Genomic DNA, 24,583 nt, shown 5'->3' with positions numbered 1-24,583 from the left:
TATTTATAAATAGGATACACTAGATGAGAAACATTAATTTCCCGAGGGAAATTATATATAAGAAAGAAATTTGAGGGCCAAAATAATTGTATATTAATTCTTTTCTGTACTGTTAAAAGAGAACCCAACATGCTTTTATCTGAAAATCTTGGTGATCAGAAACATTGCTGTACAGCTAAAGGAAAAACTATGGTTAAAAGTTCTAGATTTAACATAGCAGATTTGTTCCATTTCTAAGTACATACTTGGGATTTTCATCCTCTTGGTAATTTGTCAAACAGTATTATCAAAAAGACAGCAATAAAATAGTCCTTCTATAAGCACTGACAATATAAACCATATTAATCAGTGTTAACAGCTTCCCTTCACCACTGAACAGGTAATTTGTAATTTTCCCCACTGGTTCCCATCTAAACACCTAACAAATGCTTTAACACAGCTTTTGCATGGTAACAATCCCATACTTTCACTGGACAGAAATTTTGTTCACTAATTCACCTTCTTACATCGAACTCACCATGTTTAATAATCATCAACCACCCATCTAAGGTTACAACCCTTTATCTATGTGTTGATTGTTGAAGTGCAGTCATCCATTCGTTTTTTAGCCTAACTATACATTTGAATACTTTCCATGAATAAAGAAAAGAGGAAAAGTCATATAAGGATTCTCTTTATCAAAATAGTTTATTTAGAAGCTTTCTCTGTCACAAAAAGCAAGATATTATTATTCCTTATCTCAGAATGTCCCAAAGACATACCCCTACACTCGTCTAAAAATTAGGAACAAAATAAAATACCATTTTTACGTGAAAACCTAGGGGACAAAAAACAAACAAAACCCAAACAAATGTAGTCTTATAAAAGCAAAACATCACATCACTGTCATTTGTTCTCTAGTTTCATAGACCTTAAGAGGTGTTTCTCATCAACTGGCTTATAATATTTGTACACGATCAGATACAGAACACAGTCAAAATGCAAAACATACAGAATTGAAGAGATCTCAATGATTAAGATGGGATCAGGGGAACTTTGAGTTCTTCAGAGTGTCAAAACCTAAGCTAGGCAGGTGTGCGCACAAAAGCAGTCACTCTCAGTAAGGCAGTCTGTCTTGATGATTGATGAAATTTATAGCCTTGGATCAAAAGACATGGACTTTTTATTAACAAAAAGTAAATACGAGGGCACGAGAACAAAAATAAGTGAGACAGAGGCAGAGAAAGAAATGAATAGTACATTTTTGTCAGCATTGACACTGCAGTAAAGCTTCCATCTTCTTGCAATAACAGATTAAGAGTAAACTGTCACCCTACTACAAGATCACATCAATATAAAATAGACAACCTCTCGCTGAGGGGAGATGTGTGAATAATGTAGCAGTTGTCATTGTGAGCTACTTGGATGTCTGTGATTTTTTAAACACAATCACAGATTTTATCCACTTCTAAAGAACACTGCACGTCCTCAATGACTGATGGCTTGAAATCAGATTCTGGCCTTTTCCTTATTTCCCCGGGATTTTTGCCCTCTTGCGGGCAATAGCATCTTCCACAGCCTTCAGTTGCTTCAGCAACTCCTCACGGCGGGACAGAGTGCTGCTGGGTTTGCCCGAGCCTGAAACCGTAGCTGGAGATTTACCAGCTGATGCTGTGAGGCCTTTCCCAGTAGACTTAGGTGGTGGGGACTGGGGACGCTTCCTGGAGGAAAAAATGACAAACATGAGGAATCAAAATTAGGTCATTAAATTATATTTAATCTTTGAACAAATATATACACCTTTGTTAAATTCTTAGTGAATATTTAATTTTTTACCCATGGTTAAGAAGCATAATTTGGGAGGCTGTTATGCTTGTAAAAAAGGGAATTTGCTAACTTTATATTACCTTGCTAACATTATAGTACTAAATGTTCTGCAATAAATGCTGTTCTCTAAATGCTAATCATCTATGGTCATTCACTGCACAATAGAAAACAACCAGCACTCTACAGCCATTTTCATTACAATGTGAACAGAAATTTAATCATCTCTCTAGAAGCTGTAATCCTGATTGATGGATGTTGGTCAACCTAAATTAAAAAAAAAAAATCTCATTTACTGAACCTGCAGTGCAGCAGAGGGTAGATACATTACTGAAGCTGTAAGGACGTGAAAACTTTTTCAAATTTAAGATACATCTATACTGATGTGCTAATTGTAAAGCAAGTATGTCTCATCTCCATAAAAAAGGTCTAGAAGTGTAAAATTCAGTCACATACATCTATATACCACTATACAATGTTTGTGTGTTTTCACTGACTTGTGAAGCTTATGTATGCTAATTTGACTGGTGGGCTGAGACAAACAATCTTTGCACGGAACCTGAGCACCAAGTGTTATCTAGAGTGGCTACAGCTGAAACAAACAATTTGTGTGAAATGGAAAGGGCAGGGTGCTGAAAGGTCTTAATCAGACTTGAATCAAACAGCACTCTGATGGATATCATTAAGGAACCACAGAGCCAGAAATTTTTTTATGATGCTTAAAAAAAAGTAAGAAAAAAAAAGTTTCGTGTTATTTGAAGAGCATTTTGTGAAAGTGAGAAAATATCAACATGGCTGACTTTTATAATTATATTGATAGTCATATTTATAATTGCTTTCTATCCAAAACAGTTATTTTTGTATGATTTTGTATCAAATCCTGTGGAACCACATGTTATATTTGTAACAAAGCATGTGTGCTCATGAGGGGGAAAAAGAGAAGTAATGTTGACCAAACAATACAGGTGTTTTGTTTTTGACACTGTTTAATTTCTCTGTCTTTGATGAACAATTCCCTCCCATATAAAGAGTGCGTCACTGTTTGCGTGTTCTGTCCATACACAGACTGTATACATCCCTGGGGTTTCCCATTTTAAATAATAATCCTCTTTCTAAACAAAAGCTGGAGACTCAGCAAATATTTTCAACAATCCATGATCAATGCAGATCAAAACCTCAAAGAAAGATGAACAATATTGATATCCTTAATTTGGCTGTGGAAATAATTCATGTTGCATCATAAAGGTTGACCTAAGTTTGGTAGATTTAGTTAGACTAATATATAAAGGAAGAGATACATTTTTCCCTACACTGGGAATTTTATAAAATGGCCACAATTAGTGTGCACAATGTATGTAAGCCAGGGGATTTGCAGGGTCAGATGATGATGCTGGAACTTTAAATAAGATTCAAAGTCTAAAGAAAAGAGTTCTGTTCTTCATTTATAAAGAACAGAAGTCATGGAAACGCTGCTGTTGTACAGAAGGTTTGTGAACAACTGGTGAAATCAACCATAAAGAAAGGAATTTATTGAGTACAAATATAACAAAGTACAAACCTGTCTCCCTGTGGAGGCATGGGCCGAGGGCCCTGACCTCTGGGCCGGTCCATTCTAGGAGAGAGTGGGGAACGCCCAGGCCTTCTGTCTCTACCTATGACAATAGATTAGATCATGTAGATAGTGTTGTGTTAAGTATGGTGGTGTTTGCTTGCCACCAAAAAGAACTGAAACTGCTGACCAAGGTGATGCTTCTTCTAGGCAGGATTTCCTTCTGGAAATCCATGTTAACCAAGTATTTTGTGTGTGTCTGACACAAAATATCATAGACAAGATTTATACACTGTTTTTTCCTAGTAAATAACCCTTATAATTGGATGGGCAACATCATTATCATGTATATACCATAGATCTAAATCACATATAGCAAACTCATTCACATTCCATCACATTCATTGCAAATTGTTCAGATGTTTTTCATTCTTACATTTTTATTTATCCTTATTGTATAATTTATATACAGATTCATAGTTCTATGTTTTTTCTTTTTCCTATTTATTTATACTTCTAATTGAACCTACATTTTTATTAGTGTATTTACTTCTCACTATAAGGAACAGTCGTAAAACATTTTACTACGTCATACCGTATATGTTTATGTATTTGACAAATAAAATTTGAACTTGAAAATCCTCTCACCTCGATCAGGAGACAGTGCCATTCTCTTGCTAAGAGGAGATGTTGGTCTGTCTTTGTCTGCAGGGAAATACCTTTTTCTATTGCTTCTGTCCGCTTGTTGCTACATACAGGGTAGAAAAACAAAAGGTCAACCTTTCGGGTGCTATTTAAACTAAAGAATGTTAAAATACTCTTAATGTAAGCAGCTACTTTGTTGAGTAAGGTGAGTTTGATGTCCTTATGTGAACCATAGCCCGCTGCAGAACTCATGGGTGGTGCGTTCATTGGGTTCCCTCGGTTTCCAGGTGCAGACCTGGCCATGCCAAGGTCAGGCTTTGGTGGAAGGCCAGACTGATCAACCCTTTTCCTTTCGTCTTTAAAGGTCTCATCTTTCTTTGTGGGCTTTCCTACACAAAAGACAATGCAACATTTCACACGTCAACCACAGCTATCTGAACTAGGAGCAACTGTATATTAGTGAACAAAATTCTGATTGGTTTCACTGATATGATTTACTGTGAATACTGATTATTATCTGTAACAAAAATGTCATCCAAATAGCAGTTACAACAGTTAGACTGCTGAGACATTTCTGTATATTACATTGTTGTAAGTAAATTGTGAAAATCTAGTGAAAGTGAAAGTTCTGATAAAACAAAACCTGTGCTATCTAGTACCAAATTAATTTTGAGCTGTCTGGCCCCAGTAACCAATCTGGATCAGAGTGCACAGATTTGCATCACATCAAAATGTACAATGACAGCATTACATCTTTCTTTGAGTGTTAGCGCATCAGTCCTGTACCTCGTTCTTTATTGGCATCCCTGTCTCGTGGTAGAACTTTCTCCTTGCGTGTGTGACCTGGAGTGGGTGACCGGGAGCTAGCTGAGGACACAGGGCTGGCTAGGTCAGCATACATATCATCAGAATCAGCACTGCGCACAGAGCTGCTGCTGGAGGAGGCAGATGACACTGACGACACACTGCTTACTGTCAGAGACCTGAACCATGAACACACACAAAGTCAGTTAGCTATCTGAGTATTGGGTTAAAGAGAACAAGTTGTATGTACAATGTTAGCAGTCTGCACCTGGACTTGTGGGATCCAGACCGAGAGTGAGAAAGAGAGGCGGACGATGATCGAGATCTGGAGCGAGAGCTGGAGCCTGAAAAACTGCTGCCACTGCCACTTACACTGCCACTTAATGTTCTCCTGAGAGAGAGAGAGAGAGAGAGAGAGAGAGAGAGAGAGAGAGAGAGAAATCTTAAATGATCTGAATTTCAAACTGCAAAATTTGAACTGCAAAATTTGAGACCATGAAAGACTGCATCCATCTCTTGTTTCTTGCAAGGAAATGTGTATACACAAAATAGCAACAACATTGTTCTCTGTGGTGCTGTATTATGCCCTGACTTGTACTCTGACTCCAGCTCCCTAACAAACTGGGAAATAAAAAAAAAGAATTTGGTCTACTGTACTTTTATGGTGTGACTTTTTTTCGTAAATTTTGTCCTGGGAAATGAAACTACATTAATCAAAAATAACAGGCTTTAACAGTATAGCTTAATGTATGTCATGAAATGTTGAAGCATCTAAATATCTAAATCATCAGCAGCCTATTTGTTAGAGTAAGCAACACTTGATGGGAGTCACATTGCCAATCAAAGAATTAAGTACCATATGATTTACTTTTAAGTAATCATACTTACTTAGCTGGCAACAAGTGAGACCACCCCAAATGATAACAGCTGTACTTCATTTAACCATGCAAAGCCACATGTCCTATTCATCATGTTTTTGTCTGCATAACAGGACCATACAAACTTGTGTACCTGTAATAGAGCAGTTAAAATTTGGTGCTTTGAGTACAATTCTCCAATACTGACCACTGTGCCTCATGCCAAAGAACTTGAATTAGCATTGTTGCTCTCCATAAAGATGGCTTGGGCTTTAAGAAGTTCGGTAACACCCTGAAGCTGAGTTACAGTACAGTGACCAGGGTCATAGAGAGATTTTCCAAGACGGTTTCCACTCGGAAAAGGCCTCACAAAGGTCGATCGAAGTTGCTGAAGCTGGCTTAAAATAAATAAATAAATAAATAATAAAAAAAAACAACCAGATGCATGAGTGTTGCAACTGTAGCATTGCTTTAGTGGATGCAGAAGTGGAAGGTGAGCTTGTCAGCGCTCAGATCATATGCCGCACACGGCAACAAGTCGGTTTGCATGGCTGTTGTCTCAGAAGAAAACCTCTTCTGAAGCTGGTTCACAAAAAAGCCCAAAAACCAGTTTGCTGAAGACAACCTGCCCAAGATCATAAATTACTGGAACCATGTCCTGTGGTCTGAGGAGACTAATATAAACTGGCTTGGCTCAGATGGTGTGGTGAAAAAGTGTGTCTTGCCTACAGTCAAGCATGGTGGTGGGAACATCATGGTCTGGGACTCCATGAGTGCTGCTAGTGCTGAGGACCTGCACTTCATTGAGGGAAACATGGATTCCAACATGTACTGTGGCATTCTGAAGCAGAACCTGATGCCCTCCCTTCAGAAACTGTGCCCAACGACAGTTTTCCCACATGATAATGACCCCAAACACACGGTGAAGATAAAAGCTGAAGGTGATGTATGTTTCCAGACTTCGAGCACTTGAGGCGCATCCTCAGGCGTAAGGTGGAGAAGTGCCATGTGTCTAACATCCAGCAGCTCAGTGATGTCACTATCAACAACCTGTGCAGCTCTGGTAAATTCTATGCCTAGAAGGATTAAGGCAGTGGTAGACAATGGTGCTCACACAAAATGCTGACACTTTGGACACATTTTGACATTCACCTAGGGTGTATTCACTTTTGTTGCTATTGTTATTTAGACAATAATGGCTGTATGTGGAGTTATTTGAGTCATCAGAGGACAGAAAATCTATACTGATAAAGCTGCACAAGGACTACTCTATACTCTAAAATATGTCCAATTTTCATGTCTATAGTTATATTAGTTATATTCCTTCTGATATATACATATAATAAACTGGTTGATAAAATATGAGGGGTTACTTTTGTGAGATAGTGTTTTTGCCTTTAAAGCCTTAAATACTATATATATATATATATATATATATATATATATATATATATATATATATATATATATATATATATATAAGGTTTTAAAGGCAAAAATAATAAAAAATACCCTAAATAAACCTTACTAATTGAAAACAGAGAAGACAGGCATGACAGTCATCATTATGGCACGGGACTCAGGAGTTCCCTAAGGGAAGTCTCAGTCAAAGGTTAAATGAAACAGATAATAGTTACTCTGTCAACAAAGAGTCAACAAATTAACATTTACACAAGAGCTCTGGAAAGCCAGGAGAGACATGTGATTTTCCCCCTAGAGTCAACCAGAATTCCCACACAGGGTATTCCACATATCACACTCCCACACGCACACACAGATCTCTGTGTCTTCTCTGGATACTGATACACAGGATTCATGCAAATGCATCCATAATTCACACAGTACACACACACACGTACCTCTACCACTAGTAGAGGCGGAAAGAAATTTAGTTTGTGTTCCCACTTTCAATTTGCAAATCTGTTCCATTTGTAAACAGTTCAAATGTGTTAATAAAAAGGAAGTCACAGGCTCACACAGGCGCCCACACTCACACGGGTGCACACAAACTACCTGCGAGGATCGTGTGGCTGTCTGTCTTTTCTACGGCCCTCCCTCACATTGGGTGGTTTCACCGGCTCTCTAGGTACAGCTGGTCTGCCCACTTCACGGATGTTGGGAGGTTTAACTCCTTCTGCTAAAGGTTTCAAAGGTTTGCCCGGCAATGAGGGACTGGGCATCTTCTTGGAGGAGCCCTTGTCTCTGCGAGGAGGGGGCAGCATACCTGGCTTCGGCAGGTGCCTTAAGAAGAATAACAGACAATTGTTTTCATTTGCATGCAGAGAACAAACATGCTGCTTGGTACTTTTGCTAATTCCAATTTCAGCATGAGCCTTTTGATATGCATAGTGTGATATAGCCAAAGCAACTAGTCTATGAATGAGTTAGTGTGATTGAATGTATTAAGTGCATAGTAATGACAATGGGTGTGTGTACCCTTTCATTGCTCCAGGAGGCTGCTCTGCTTTATTCTTGCCAGCGTTCCTCTGACCAGAAGGCGTAGGGGAAGGGGATGACGTAAAAGATCTGGATCTTTTAAAAAAAATAATTGAGTGAAAGATGAATTATATTAACGATTTACTAAAAGTGTTTCACAGAAATCACAAGATTGGAGCACTGGGTATAGAAATTAAATTTCATGAATTAAGATGACAAGGAAATTTCCTGCATCTCTTCCCTTTAAAAAATTAAAAGATCGAAATAAGAATGTACTGTATTTTTGGTGCACTTCTCAGTGTTTGTGTGTGTGAGACTTTCTTGCCTGGAACGGCTGCCTGTAAAAGAGCTATGTTGGGAGGAGTGGGTGGAATAAGAGCTGAGAGATGAAGATCGTGATCGTGACCTTGAGTGTGAGGAACCGGAACCTGTGTATGAAGAAGACCGTGACGATGACCTGAGGAAATACCATTCAGTTAGTTCTCAGGTATATTTAACAGACATACCACAAGCCAAAACTAAATTTAAGGCCTAATATTCACATTACCGTGACGAATTAGAGAGTGACACAGATGACCCAGAGGGCCTATGCCGCCTGCGTCCACGAGGTGGGGACCCCATGAGGCCAGGTCTTCGCCTCGGAGACTTTGACCTGCGCCAAGGGTCCTTCCATTCATCTGGCCGCTTAACCATGGGCACGGTCTCCTTCTTTGGCTGTGACTCCATTGGCCCTCTAGAGAAAAGGAATGGATACACTGAAAGTTTCAGGCTTTTGTTTGTCACTTCTACATTTGCTGGGGAAAATGCTGGTTATGAGCACAGACAGAAGTGCTAAATCACAGTGATGCACGGATTCTCTGATAATGCCCTGCTTTAACACAAGTTTGTATTTCCACAGTTCGTAATACCAGAGGAGAGAAATAGTGGGGAGGAAACACATGAGATCATTCCCTTGCACCAAACATGTGACAGAAGTATAAACACACACCCACACTGCTGTTTTAAGGTGGCTTTTCAACATTCACCAAATTGATTAGAAAGGAATCCATCAAGATCTGTTTTGCCAGCATCTACCAGTAAGCGGAAAAACACACTGTTGATTTAAAGCTTGCCAAAGAAGAAATTGTTTTATGTCAGAAAGTGATGAAGTAATAACTAAATAATTCAGCTAAACTCTCCACGCATGGTGTGGGTGGGTGTGGGGGTGGGGTAATATTATAATGCAGGTTTCAAGAGAAACCACCAACAAGGAAGATCTGAGGCAGATACTATTACATAACCATGTGTTTCCTGATATTGTTTGTTGGGTAACATTCTAATGTCATTAGGAAGATAAAACCATTTCAAAAACTATATTAAAAAGTGTTAATCATAAAAATATGATGATTAACCTTTATGATGATTAACTCCATATGCTTTTTTGGGCTATTTTTGGGTTAGTCACATGTTAATATGACAAGCTTCTATCACGCAAATGGTCATGACAAAGTATGAATGCATATTACATCATGTTTGTCAGTCTTCTGAACCAACATTCAGGTAATTAAAGGGTTACATTTTTTCTAATATCTTTGATCACTTAAAGAATCAGCAACAAGGAAAGAAAAATAAACATGCAGGTATGTTTACCTGTTTTATCTAAATGTATATTTATCTTCCAAAAAGCGAGTGTGCTTATAATAACGGGGAAGTCTATTTTAAAGGAAAAGTTCATCTCAGGATTTCCCCCATACAAGCAAAATGTGTTTTTCTTTTCTTTAAAGAAGAAAAAGAAAAAAACAAAACAAAACAAAAAAACTTTCAGACAGCAATAATAGCTCCTTTGTTTTATCAGACTGCCATTTACCTTTAAAGCATGTTGAAAAGAATGCAGAGTACTTTTAGGAATGTGTCAGTTGTTCATTAATCCAACTCGTAACTGAAAATTTGGAACATGCAATCAATTACAAGAAATGCAGGAATTTTCACTTTGTTTAATAGCCAAAGTGTCTTCAAGTCTGCAGTCACTTGCCTGGGAGAAATTCCTTTAGGGTGATGCAAAATGACGCAATCTCAATGCCAACAGCACAATGGTGCTAAAAATAGAAACCACGGACAGAGCTATTTTTAGAATGTAATAGAATCTCTTCTCAATCTTTCCTCATTGTGTGAGTTTTGGGGCTGGAGGGTGTCATGTTTTAAGAATTCTGTTTTGTGAGGAACTGAATACCAAAAAAAAAACCTCATTAAATTACAGATTGCAATAAAAAAGTACAGATAATAAATAAAAAATAATAAAATAAATAATGCATTTGCCAGTGCAATTAAAGTAGCAATGGTAGAACCTGCATCTCTGGACCTTAGAGTTAAACAAATATTTATAAACTTCAGTATAAGCTGATATGATTTTATTTTTATGGCTTAATGATTGATCATTTTGTGTGCTATAAACCAGATATTCACAAGTAGTTCAGTAAAAAAAATCAAACAAGTACGCTGTTGCTCTTATGCTGTTTTCTTCTTTCGGGTTTTCCCGTTATGGATCGCCACAGCAAATCATCTGTTTCCAACTTATTATATTTCAATCATTTAAAATCAGAAATCATCAGATGTAACATGTAGCTCTTAAATATCAGGGTAGAGTCTCTTTTTCCTTTTAAAAACATTTGATCCAATAATAATAATAATAATAATAATAAAAATACAACCTCCAATATGCCTTGGGTTTATGTTTAACCTGGAAAATGTAACCCTCCAGCTCCTGGGTACATAAAGTCATGGTGCTAAATTAGAAGTAGTGAGAACAGAAGGAGAGAGACAGGGCAGGTACACATTAATGCTGCCATTACAAAAGAATGTAGTCAACATTCAGACACACTCACTTGTTAAAGCTAGAAGACTGACTGTATAGTTTGCTGTTTTACCGTTACCTACCTGGCTTGTGGCTGATAAAATATAAACACATGGGCCTCCATAGCTTTTTCCACACTTTGTACAGCTCACAAAAACATAATGGGCATCTGCAGCAAATAGTTTTCACAATGAGAAAGTGCAAACCATTTTCAGTCCACACAATCTCTTGGTTAACTAAAACTAAACCAACAAATTTATGCAATGTACTACAATGAATTTGAAGAACTTAAATCACTGCTTTCAACCTCTTTTTCTGTAATTGTATTTTTTTGATAACTTGCTATTTAGGCCAGTAGCATTACCTGTAATCTTTCACAAAATACATTTTGGTAACTGGTGGCACATTGGGAAGTTCCAGGCAGAACTAGCTTTGTATCTCATAACCCATTCATAAAAAGAAGCAGCAAGGCTGTCACTTCCTTTCCACACCCTTTATTTCACCTGGGCATATTGGCTCATATGAATTACTCACACAAGCATAAGCCTGGAAACCTCCACTACTTCTATCAGAATTATGACACTTTCACTGCACCTTTGTGACGTTGTACAGTGATGAAATTCAGGTAAGGAAGTAAAGAAAAGGACAAACGTAAAGTTAAAGTCCAGAATTACAAGATTTCAACATATAGCAAGACACAAAGGGAGATATGCTCATAAAGTTAACATGGCAGGGGGAAAATCTGAAATTCAGCCTGGTTGTTTCCAATTTAAAGTAAGAAATAAAAGAAATACACATTTCACGAAATTAATAACTATGCTAATTATTCTGACATTATGAGACCTTGCACTTTTTTGGTTACAGTTAATGGTGACTGACAGCACAACCTCAGAGAAACAGCTCAATGTTCCACTCACGTTAAAAAACAAACAAACAAACAAACACAGTTTTACATATCCACAATTAGCACAGTGTTTGAAAGTCACAAATTCAAAACACAATCTGCGTAACAGTTGTGTTGATTTTAGATACATCAGGTCATCCAAAGATATTGTGAGGTCAAGTAGACAGACACCCGTCTGCTTCCTCAAAATGGTGACATGGTCACGCCATTTTTGTGTCAGAATATGCATGAGCACCTATATGACAGTGTGCTACTTAATAAACTGTTTACGAGGTGCATTCCACTAAAATTTATAAAAGGTCTGGCTACATAAATTCCTTGTTTAGAAAGGGCTGGATAATAAACTGACATGACAGGAGTTATATTTTAATGCTATAACCATTAGTGAATATTTATGATTACAAATAAGGCAGTTTGAAGTTGCTAATGTTTCATGTATAGTCCTTCGCAGTCCAATTGACTGTAAACGTGCAGTTTTTGATTTATATTTTTAAAAAAATATTTTTTTAACAAGTCTTCTGCTTGATAATCTAGATAACAGTCTGAAAAAGTCTGCTGAAATTCTCCCTTGTAATAAAATAAATATATGCAAGTGATAAACAGTACAAGAGTATCTGTTAACCAAGCAGAGCTGGTTCTATTCAACTGCAGTACTTTCTACTACTTATTTTTAATTAAATGCTCAGAAGTATAAATGACCGTACCATGAACTCAACAAGAGAAGTGGGTTAATCAACTTCACATGTGCACACAAATCTACACACAGTTGCATTAGACCAAGATAATAAAATTACATCACTTCCCACTGACTCACTACACATCAAACAACCCACAGTTTCATCAGCCAAAACATTGAGTGTCAAATGTTTGCTTCTATGAATTAAAACAATTATATAAACTTATTTAGAGCTACAATAACTATAAATTGAACATCTTTTAGACTAAAACTCTTTTGAATGGAAATGGCAGCGTGTTATACCACAGACACACTCTGGCCAAAGTTCTCTTAAACATATGAACACTTTACATTACATTGCTCTGTTGGCCTTGTGCTTGTGTGAGGTCTCGTGATAGCGTACATTACACATTTATGGTGACGTATGTTTCTGGCCCTATCAGGAAAACCTCTATGGGGGGGTTATTCAATAATTTGTGCAACTCGATTGGTTGAAAATAACTGAAGAGTCTTGAATCAGTAGCCTACAGGACTAATGTGTTCGCATTTCAAAACAAAGCTTGTGTCAATACACATGTTTGTGTATAATCTGTTAATGGCCCTGCTAAGCGCTAAGCCAAAAAGCTTAGAGTACATATTAGTCGTATTCATATCCGACAAATATTCAGAAAGTAACATCTGACTGATTCAGATACAAGCATACACATTACGGAAACCAGTGTCAGTTCTGAGAAGTGTATAAGGCTATAATATACTTCCTGTATATTATCCCTGACGAGATGTATTAAAGAATTTAAGAGGTCATCTCCTTCTTCTCAATACCTGGAATAATATATTGAAACCAGACCTTTTCCCTTTCTCTTTTAAAGCAACAAAAGCCAGGGTGCAGTCTAATAGTAAATCAGGACAATGTCGTGTCAAGTCAGAGGTGCCAACATGCGCCAACAAAAAGAAAACCCAGCAGAATCCACAAGCACAGCCACAGGAATAGATCCACAGAAATGGAGCTTACCTAGGTGGCATACTGATAGGTGAACGCGGTTTAAGAGGCTTGTCCTTCTCTTCTTTCTTCTCACGTGGTTCCCTTATTGGCCGTTCTCTAGGTCGACCTTCTTTCTCATCTCTTTTCAGTCGGTCTCGCTCCCACTCTTCCTTTCTGCGCAACCGCTCTTTTTCACGCTCCCGCTCTCGCTCCCTCTCACGCTCCCTCTGTCTACGCTCTCGCTCGCGGTGATCTCTCTCACGCTCACGTTCCCTCTCTCTGTGCCGCTCACGAGGATCTCGTTCTCGATCCTGAAACAACATGTGCAGACACCTATTAAAATAATTGTTTGTCAATGAGAAGGTGGACTTTACACAATATAATCTCGTCAATGGTTTGGCATTCGTTTTAAACTGTCCACTCTTTCATACTTCTGCTAAAAGTTGATCTTACATTGTAGTGGTATGGCAGTGGGGTCTCTGTGTACTGCACTCTGAAGTTCTCATATTGGCCACCTCTCCAGAAAGCCTCCATTTCATAGTCATAATAAGGATCAACATATGGATCACTGTAACAGAGATCAGAGTTCAGACTACTCAGACTTGAAAGCAGTGTTGAGACAATTAAAAAAAAAAAAAAAGAAAGAAAAAAAAAAGTCAGTAACATTACATAAGTATATCTCTATGCAAGTCATATACAAAATAAATCCATTATTTCACAACAACTTCGAATCAGCAACAAGATGCTTACCTGTATGCTGGGTCTCTGAAGTCCACTTCACTGCAATTTTGAAAAAGGAAATATAAGGAATGAAAAATCACTCAATTTGAGAACATGACATGTCATATGACGTAAACAACAATTACACACTAATGACCACCATCCTTGCAGAAAAAAAGGGAATAAAGGCAAAATATTTAACAGAACGTGGCATTATGTACAGTTAGAGGGGAAAAATAAGGGATTCTAGGCTGGTTTGTCCACTATCTGATGCACTTTGCCAAAATGTTTTGTTATAATAAATGACTACACATTTCAGAAGCTCTTAAGTAATCTTTTCATGTCAGATATTCTACTTTTTGTAGTAAAAGACATGGGTTATAGGAATAGGTGTTGCTTGACCCTGGTGAGCTCAATTAAAAGTCCCGAGCTAAAAATCCCTGTTGAATTGGTTTATATTTAGCTTATCATCTGGTTAATTTTTTACTGAATAAGTCAAAGCTCTAATGTCAAGAATAAAAGGAATAAGATACACAGTAAATCAATAACACTGGAAAAGTGAGGCTTTTAACTACAAACTACACTTTTTTTTTTAGGTGTAGTTTAGGTTTCATACCCAGGATCTCTGATTTCCCTGGTAATGCGATAGCCTCGTTCCCTGAAGAAGTCGTTTTCTTTGTCAAATTCCCATTCATCTTCACCAATGGTAACATTGAACCGTTTTTCTTCAAAGTCAGGCTCCTGTTCTTTGCGTATTGTGGCTTTCTTTAATACCTGAGAGAACCAAGGTGTTACGTTTGCATCATAATTACCGCCTACCACTCAATAAAATAATCTCAAAATCAAGGATTAATAAAATACAGTAGATAAGCAGAAAGAGGATACACAAAACTATAAAATCAACAGTCATGAATCTCAATGATATAAAAGACAAGATGATTTACATAAGCACAACAACATTTAACACCATCACAGGCATTAGATGGGAAAAACCTAAAAACCACTGCACAAACTGCAGGTCTAATTTGAATAGCTACAGAAAGTCCAACTATTATCTCTTATCAAAATCTGATCACAATAATGGCTCTAAAATTCCCTTTAGGACAGCTGACTCTGATGAAAGATGTCACGATTAAAGTTTTCATGAGGTTAACATGTACCTCTTTGGCATGTCGGAGACCTCTTTCCCAGGCACTCTCCACTGGAGGCTCTGCAGGCGGCGGAGGAGGAGGCAACTCCTCTACAGGAAGACCAGTCTACAGAACACAAAGTATACACACACAAAACGACTTTCAGACACATCGTACAAAACATAATTGTATACATACATTGTACATAAATGCAAATTTCTTCCAACACATCTGTATTCACAAAGCAATCATTATCAATAATCATGTTCGTTTAATTGTTAATTACTGATGAACTTGTTTCAGCATGCTAATCTTTCTATAGAAACAAATCACTTGAAGGGACTTATATGGTGAATTCCCCAAAGACTCTAAACATAATAGTAAATGATTAGAATATCCAGAAAATTTAACATATTAGCATTGTTGATCATTTAAGAACAAAATGTTACTTATTTAACAAAAGGGACGGTTAACAGGTTTCATATAAAAGTCTTGAGCCTCAAGGCTTTGCAACAAGTTGTCAACTGGCAGCAAGTTTACTGTCTTACACTTTCAGGTTTTGCAACACCAGGTCAAGACAAACATTGTGGGAGTGACTAATGTTTTTAATGTTTATAATAACAGCAACACCCCTGTGGATATCCTGTGTACATTATATTTAATGTACTATTAAAAGCATAACATTCCTTAATAAACTGAATCTTGGTGGTGTTGGTAAATTGCAGCAGTACATCAGGAATAAAACACTTTGAGACACTTTTTCAATAATCAACTAGTGATAAAGTCCTCTGCAGCCAGTTATTGATTAGTTTTCTATAATGGCATGGGAAATCTGTGTACATGAGGTAGAACAAAATTGTGCACCTTTTTATCCTAAACAAAAATGACCTGACTTTTTTGGATTCACTGCCGTGCTCTCAGGTTAAACCAGATAAATCTGTTTTGAGTTGCTTGGAAATGTACACCAGCAATGAAATAAACATAAATGCTGTATTTATTTTTACTTAGTACTTGTGCACACATCACAGTAAAAGATTTCATTCAAGCAGTGCCAAATAGGCCAGTTAATTGGGTTGGGAGAATTACTCACTCATCCTATAGCACTGGAAAGTATACATGAGTGAATGAAAGAATAATTACAGCAATTTGCTAGAGTTCATAATAATAAGTGATTCAGTATACATAGCATGAATTGTTAACCAAATTAATATTTAATATTGTTTGATAATTAACATCAGGAAAGTACAGGGTACAAATCCTGCCTCTATGACGTTCAAATGATTAACTCATGAAGCGTGTTCTGTTAGAACTGCGTCATTTCATTGTTCATGGCATTTCTTCTGACAGCTGGAATTAGCTTAGACTCACAGTACTATCAGTGTGTGCGTAAACACAAATTGCCTGGGCATACGAGGTGAAAATGAGGTGGTGTGGCGGAAATAACTGGTGATCTCATACCCAGGGGTTGGAGGGCATGAGTGGGTGAGGGCCTCCAGCTCCAGGAGGAGCTCCATTTGGAGAGAAAGGGTCTGGCTTAGAGATGAGAGAGTAGTTGCCTTTGTCATTGACTCCTGGATGGATAAACCTACAGATCATGCCCCAAGTGCAGTTACCTATCAGACACAGAGAAATTATTAGCTGTAGTATTTTAATGTAGTTAAATGTTTAATGCATGGACTATAGACACTATTTTAATACTGCTGCTAGCCTGAATGTTTAAAACATATCCATTACAAAAGTTAAAGCTTCGTTGAAAATTTCACAAGACAAAAAAAAAAAAAAAAAAAAATACCATGGAAAAGCTTTAGTTGCGTTTATCTACAGTTAAGCAATCTTAGCACGATAACGCCACCTTGTGTACAAGTAAGGAAATCCTACAAACCAACATAACACTGAATAGCGCTGTTGTGTATTAGATATTCAACAATCCACAAAATTCAAATAAGATATTATATAGCTGTGACAAACCAAAACATTTTCTACACAGTAAAAAATAACCTCTCTGTTTCAATATTTGGGTAATTCAACATGATAAAAATAATCACTATAATCATAACTTAATTGTGTGATCCGTTCACCTGGATTGAAAAACAAAAGCTATGCATTAGAAGATTGAGCATGGGTAGATTTCAGCACTGAGACTCACAAACCCATTCTGCTCTTAGACTGTTCTTGTGTTACAGGCACATAGTTCTGTATAAATCCTGCATTCTCCTCTACTGACACATCAGCAACGAAGGGGGTTTGCTGTGTATTCATGTATGTGGTGTGCAGAGACTGACACAAAGGACTGATGTAAAGGATAATATCTGATATTTTACTGGTAGAAGCACTGGTGTCTTGTAGATACTTATGGCATATTTGGCTGCACAAATTTTGAGCCACATTTCACTGCATCCTTACACCACTAATGCCCCTTTTCCACTGAGGCAGTTTGAGTGCTGGTTCGGATCCAGAGCCTAATTTAGAACCAGTTCTTTCTTTTTCGACAGCCAAAGCACCAGCTCTGAACCAGGAAAAGTGGTTCTTAAGTAGCACCAAAACGTTGCTGGTCTAGACTTAAGAACAGCTTGTGTCAGGAGCTGTGGGCGGGGCTACTGTTTACATAGCCTACTAGCCATAAGTATACTAAAGTTTAATACACTTTTACTTTACCACAATATGATCAGTTATCAGCACACATGATAGTAGTTAGCTACATGCTAATGCTACCTTTTTTCTGTGTTAATGATAAAATAATGTTATGTACAACCTCCGTTTATACAAATTACAAGAAAGCTGCACGTAAACGTTTGATTCGCCACGTTTGGATGCTAATGTAGGTTCACAAAGCCAAGAGCATTAAGAAGTAAAGTAACATCCGTCATTGTTGTGTTTGTCGCTGCTGCGCTAAAGTTGCTGTTTAACGTGACCCGTATACAGTAAAGTCAGGCTTGGATCTGTGATGCCTCTCTAGCTGATGGAAAGGCAAACCTGTTCTTAGAAGGTTCGCCAGTGGAACCAACTTTGAACCAGCACCAGTGCTAGTTCTGAACTAGCACCCGGTTCTTTTTTGATGGAAAAGTGGTTAAGTGTGTTTTCACCCGAAATTATAATATATATCAGAAAATTGAGAGACTACCTTTCATAAAAAACCTGCAGATAGGTCTGGGTCGGATTTTTCTGTCTGTGGGGTCCTTTACTTCACCTTCCTCAAGATCATCATCCTGAAACAGAAATAAATGTTTTTTTTTGTTGTTTTATTACAATTCAAGTTTTCATAGAAGCTATGCATTTGAAAGTACATCTGAACCACATCTGAAGGTTCTAATTAATTAGAATGAATGATTTTAGAAATTATGGATCTAGGAGAATACAAAAACAAAACAGAATAATATATGCACATAGGACATAATATTAATAAATGATTGAAGATTAATAGTATAAAGCAAAAAGAAATCATGTAATTCATTAATTGCTTCAATCATTTGAATGACTACAAGAATCCCAGATGGAGACAGATTTTAAACATTATGCATGCACTGCCTTATCACGAGTCAAAACAAGATTCTTACAGATGAAACCACATTTTCTATTAGGTCTGCTGCTCTGCCTGCACAATCAGATAAAGAACTGTACAGCACACGGATTTAACATGTGCATTCAAGTACTTAGCCAAGCCTATCCTAGGTATTGTTCTTATTTGCACATCTGCAGTGTCAACAATCACTGCTGTATAAATACACAATGTGAATGAAAAAAGGACCGGACTGTTCCGAAGCAGTCATTATCCTTAACCTTTTTTCTTTTTTGGGGGGGCCTTTTTAAGTTAACACCCACTAATTTCTTAGGTTCACATATTTCCCTCTCGCTTGGGCACACACTTTTGTGATGTTTAGTGGTTTGGCGCCTATCGCTACCAAGCCATTTTGTTAAGTGTTGCAACATGATGGTTTTCACATATGAGGCACATACTGTTCAGTTCATGAGTAGGTGTCTGGTGCTAAGCAACTAGCTGTAACATTCTAACACTGTAAATGTATGGCACTGTAAAACCACTGCTAACAGGGTTTCATGAAAAAGCGTTGCTAACACTATTTAAACTGCAAATGTGAAATGTTCCGACACAGGTTTAAAAGCTGGGTTGAAAACAATGATAACGTGTCGTTAAATAATGTGTGAAAATATGTTTAGAAAAATAAATTGACATTAAATAAAACACAGGCACAATTTCTAATTTAACCTCTATAAACATACAGTAACAATGTCAGAATACTTACGTCAATCTCTCCTTCATCAATTTCGCCATCATCTTCGTCTTTCTTTTTATCACGGAAAGAATCCCTCCTACCCCTCTCTTGGCCTCTTGACTCTTCAGATGTTTTAGCCTGAGTATCAGGGGGCAAGATCAGTTTCCTTTCCTTCTTTCTCTTCTTCTCCTCCTCTTTTTCCTCCTCATCTTCATCACCATCCTCTATGGCAGGCCCCTTCTCTGTGTCCTCTTCCTCTGCTGCGGCTGTGCTAGGCTCCTCAGACACTTCCTCGTCATAGTCGAGCTCGTGCTCATCCAAATCTCTAGACACGGAGGGCGAATCCTTCAAATCGCTGACTACCATAAGCCTCCTCCGTCTCCTTTCCTCCTCCTCATCATCATCATCTTCTTCATCCAGCTCTTGACGACTCAATCTGGACCTGGTGGTCACCTCTCCTCCATCATCCTCGTCTTCCTGCCTGATATCTTCCTGCTCTCCATCGGCAGGAGTGAACGGCTGATCTAGCTCTGGGGAATCAGGGTCTGGCGATCTGGGTGTCTCCAGGATCTCGCCCTCTCCTTCCAGTTCAGCTGATCTGCTCCGACGTAGGGCACTCTCTTGATGGTGGACCCTTACATCTCTATCCATTTTGTCATCTTCAAAGTCGGAAATATCCTCTTGAGCCCCACCACCTAACTCGACCTGCTCTTCATCATCAAAATCTGAGTCTGCATCTACTTCATCATCATTCAGTAACTCGCTATCAGAAACCCCATTACCTTCCTCTGCAGGGGACTCCGGAGACTCCAGAAGCTCACTTTCAGAGAAGCCCTTTTCCTCCTCATCAGGGGATTGTGGAGACTGAGTGGGGCTTTCAGGGGTGTCCATCAGTAAACAACCTGCCATTAACATAATTCAAATACATGCCATTAGTTTGACACACACATAAAGCACACATCCCTGATGGTCAACATCAGTACACAGTGGGCTGTTTTTTTTTCCTGGACAGTGTTTAGGTCTATCCCTAAAACAAAGGCAATTCTGTCTGGTGGTTGGTTGGAGTCTAATTGCTGCAAACAAGATTTATTAACAAAGAATTCCATCCAGAATGACTTTATATAAGGGACAGTGAATTTCTTTGCATATGTCAGCTTTGGGCACCTGGAGCAGAGAAGGTAAAAGGCCTTTGTTCAGCTTGGCATGAACCCTGACCTTCTGATCAACAACCCAGTGCCTTATCCACTTAAGCTAATCTTCAATTTTTTTTTGTTGGACCCCTACATGCCATTTCACGTGTCAGGAATTTACTTTTCAGGATTTTACTACTTTTTCACAAACAGATCAGGTTTCATTGCTTCAGCTTTAAAGCGCTCATCGCTATTAATGCAGTCATGCTGACTATCTCGTACATCAACAAACTAGTCTAACAAATCTGTCGTTAAGAGTCACAACTGCACTTAATTCTAGAGTGAAGTAGAGCTTTCGTTCTACTGCTCGAATTTATTACTGTAAACTAGTGATTGAGAAAAAACGCGTTTGCTCTTTTGTTCATGTTAATGATCATTATCCCTTATGTTTACATTAAACATCTTTATTAAACACCACTATACACGAGCTACTAATATCCATCTGTGACGTGTGAACTGGACACTACTGATAACCTCTCAGCAGAGTTACAAAAATACCACCAACCAACACATTATCAACGGCAGAAAACCATAAAGCTATAATTTTACTGCACAGAGAACAGTGTTGACATCAAAGTTTTGCGTGTCATGAAAAAACAGACCCACTTTACACGTATACTATAGTTTTACTTAGCTGTTACAGAGTGTGGTTAAAAAAAATAACAACCCAAAATGAAGTTATTAAAGACCCTGATATGTTACCGTTGAACAGCCCGTTAGCTTGTTAGCGAACAAGCCAGCTAATGAGCTATCCGCATCCAGAAACGCCCAACTTCACATAATGCATACTTTTGCAAGACAGAGATAATGGTAGCAATCATTTGGAATGAGGTTACCTGCTAGGTTTTATGGCAAGTGACATGAGATGGACGACCAAAACGTCAATTTTCAAGCTAGCCGACTAGCTGGCTAGCTTAGCTAGCATATTTGCCAATGAGGAGCCGTCTGTCGTTTTCTCTGGCGGTGAAGTAGCTTAGCTGGCTAGCCCGCAGCAGCAGGCCCGAACGCGGCCCGCACTTTATTACGGACGATAACATGGACAATAGGCAAAAAACACTTCATATTATGATTATTAAGTAACCGAAGAGAAACTCTTTGGCGTTAGTAGCGGTGTTTGCGTCTTTCTGCCGCGCAGGAGCCGAGCTTCTCTGATCCAAACTGGTCAGCTTCATTACCCACAACAATAAAGCGCACTTTCACAAAAAAAAAGAAAACAGAAAAAAAAAACCCTGAGAACGCTTAAAACACATTCGGTCACCTTTCAAACCACAGCGTCTTTGGAGACACGGTCTCGATGTTGGGAGTTACCCGGTCTTTCTCCCTCAGATGCGATATATAAGCGAAATCGTTGACGATTTCCTAAATGTTCTTTAGCGTAGAAACGCACAAGCTCTGCACGGCACCGTGAGAGCAGCCATGACTCTGACGTCATCAACACACGACACGGAGCCGGTAGCGTAACGAAACAGAACATTATTATTGACGGTGTTTAAAATATGTTTTGTTTTTATTGTATGCTTGTTTTCAATGTACTATTTTTTAATGCACTAACAGAGCAACATATTTATCAATAATAGAATACCCAAGTTTTGGTGTTGCGGTGCTTTGGCACTAGGTGGCGCGATTATAATAAACGCGTCTGTTTATTCGTTTTCATTATCCTCATTATTATCATAGATATCTACACCTAGATATCGCCTTGGGTACAGTAGTTTATTGGAACTAATGCGTCAATAGAGCCGCCATCTTGGTACAGGGGAACCCCCTTCTCTCTAATGCATCAGCGTCAATTTAAGCAAAGAAATAAAATCACCATAAATCGTCATGAATGCGATTTTCTAGTTGTTTTTTTTTTGTTCGTTCCAACGGTCAGACATGTATTTATCATTGAGTCTTTGTTTATCACTTGGGATTCAGATTCAGATTCAGATTACAGACCTCCCAACCGGCAAAAAGTCATTTCCGGGAGGTATTCCGAACCCCTCTCTTAAACCCCCCCGCCCCTCCCGAAACACCCCCCCACACACACACACAAAAAAAAAGGAGGACAAGTTAATTAATAAAAATACAGCTGTTTGTTTATGTTCATGTTAGTTCACAGTGCATTAACTAATGTTAACAAGGTTTTAATAATGTATCAGTAAATGTTCAACTTAACATTAACAAAGATAAATAAATGCTTTATAAGTGCAGATCGTTAGTTCATGTTAACTAATGTAGTAATGTTAACTAATGAACCTTGTTGTAAAGTGTTACCCAATTATTTGTTAATTGTAGTTCACATAAGCGGTAGAAAATGAATGAATGAATATTAAAATATGTAGATCACTTTTACTATTCATATAAGCTGAAGATGAAATGAAACGTGTTGAACTCACGACAACATGTCTTTTACATTTACCCCGCCATGGGCAATGCTGAAGTCACTGTTACAGCGTACAACATTGTCATTGTGTTTAACGATTATAAGCCAGGGGGACATTTTCGTGTAGTCTGTCATAAAATGTGTCTTATACTGTGGTTTTTAAAAATAAATGATAAAAGAAAAAAATAGATAAAATCCCGCCCACACTGACAATTGATTAGTTGACTTACCGAAACAGGCCAATCAGGATGCTCTCGGTCTTACACGCGCTTAATGAGGCATACGCGCACACTAGCACATACGCTAGGTCTCTCACTCCCCATCCCCCTCTGCCGTGCGCGCGCTCTACAAGGTTTGGAGAGCAGTCTCTGTTGAGCATGCGCGCTCTTGCTCGCTCGCTCTACATTTCGGGAGCTTGTTATCTATTTATTTACTTATTTATTTATTCATTTATTTATTTATTTATTTATTTATTTGTTTGTTTGTATTAACAAAAAGCACCAACATACAAACTCTCGTTGGGGAACAGGATATACATGTGTATATACAATACAAATGTCGCTGTACAAGAAGAATTTCTTGATAAAACAACAAAGAACAAAACAAAAACAAAAAAGGGGAGATGCTTAAATACACAAGTCAAAAAGGCTAAAGAAAGTAAAAAACAAATATTTAGAACAGTACACAAGGAGAGACTCATCAAAATAGTAGTTTCCTAGATATGTCACGAAACATTTTCCTTGCAATTTTAGTAGATTTGATCTTTTTCCGTGAGGAAAAAAACAATTTATAGTCATTCATAAACCAAACAAAGGGAGGCTTAGAACACCTCCACTTACTGCAATGAATATGATATTTACCCATCATAATAATCATATTGAGTAAATCAGATACTGATGAATCTATATTGTACATATAAAAGAGTATGCGTGACAGGTTGAAAGTAGGGATATTATCCATCTTAAGTGACAGCCAATTGTGTATCTCAGACCAGAAGCTGTTAGATACGGAGCAAAAAAAGAACATGTGTTCCAGAGTCTCATCAGCCACCTCACAGAAAACACAAGGGTCTACATCAAATTTAAACCTTCTAAGAAAGTCAGCGACCGGATATATCTTATAGATTATTTTAAAGTGGGTCTGTTTAATTTTTGGGGAAATGGGCCATTTAATGAAATTAAAATGCGATTTTTCTATGGACAATGTATCGATGTTCGGAATCTGTACACACAATCCTCTCTTGTAACCAAAGAACAATATAGAATTCAAAGCGTCACTAATAAATTTATTATTACATTTAATGTGAAATAAAGTGCAATCATTAATAACTAAATTTGGTAGTGTTGGTAAGGGTCTTGTACTTGCATTTAACAATGTGTTTAACTGTAATAACGTTGCAGGTATTGCTTTACAGATCATATAGTATTTTCTATATGTACAGTTCAAATTATATTTGTCTAGGA

At 37.8% G+C, this 24,583-nt stretch overlaps 1 protein-coding gene across 4 annotated transcripts; it reads right to left on the bottom strand.

Moving 5' to 3' along the window:
• Window positions 1-668: 668 nt before the first annotated feature.
• Window positions 669-23,372, bottom strand: zc3h18 (zinc finger CCCH-type containing 18). 4 transcript variants are annotated; one of them, XM_027161545.2, is made up of 20 exons: window positions 23,351-23,372; window positions 19,596-20,467; window positions 18,458-18,542; window positions 16,795-16,949; window positions 15,367-15,462; window positions 14,823-14,980; window positions 14,237-14,266; window positions 13,940-14,054; window positions 13,517-13,797; window positions 10,782-10,856; window positions 8,642-8,827; window positions 8,420-8,551; window positions 8,095-8,190; window positions 7,672-7,899; window positions 5,070-5,192; window positions 4,784-4,980; window positions 4,190-4,386; window positions 4,001-4,100; window positions 3,362-3,455; window positions 669-1,700 (listed from the first exon to the last, which is right to left on the bottom strand). In XM_027161545.2, exons 2-20 carry the CDS (start codon window positions 20,454-20,456, stop codon window positions 1,508-1,510), a joined length of 3,402 nt encoding a protein of 1,133 aa, XP_027017346.1. In that variant the 5' UTR covers window positions 20,457-20,467; window positions 23,351-23,372; the 3' UTR covers window positions 669-1,507. The 4 variants fall into 4 exon arrangements, with proteins under 4 accessions (XP_027017346.1, XP_027017345.1, XP_027017344.1 ...); XM_027161544.2 differs by lacking the exon at window positions 23,351-23,372 and adding an exon at window positions 21,592-22,191; XM_027161543.2 differs by lacking the exon at window positions 23,351-23,372 and adding an exon at window positions 22,014-22,191.
• Between the last annotated feature and the right edge of the window lie 1,211 nt (window positions 23,373-24,583).

Source organism: Tachysurus fulvidraco, chromosome 13, assembly GCF_022655615.1.
Source record: "Tachysurus fulvidraco isolate hzauxx_2018 chromosome 13, HZAU_PFXX_2.0, whole genome shotgun sequence".
NCBI classification, from domain to species: domain Eukaryota; kingdom Metazoa; phylum Chordata; class Actinopteri; order Siluriformes; family Bagridae; genus Tachysurus; species Tachysurus fulvidraco.
This window is presented reverse-complemented; position numbering and strand designations above follow the sequence as displayed.

Excerpts from the sequence above, each read along its gene's own strand:
- zc3h18 (XM_027161545.2), bottom strand. The coding sequence starts at position 20,456 with ATGGACACCCCTGAAAGCCCCACTCAGTCTCCACAATCCCCTGATGAG. Across the intron at positions 8,191-8,419 it reads TTTACAGGCAGCCGTTCCAG|ATCCAGATCTTTTACGTCAT; the intron begins GCAAGAAAGTCT and ends TTTTTTTAAAAG. Across the intron at positions 7,900-8,094 it reads CCTCCTGGAGCAATGAAAGG|GCACCTGCCGAAGCCAGGTA; the intron begins GTACACACACCC and ends ATTCTTCTTAAG.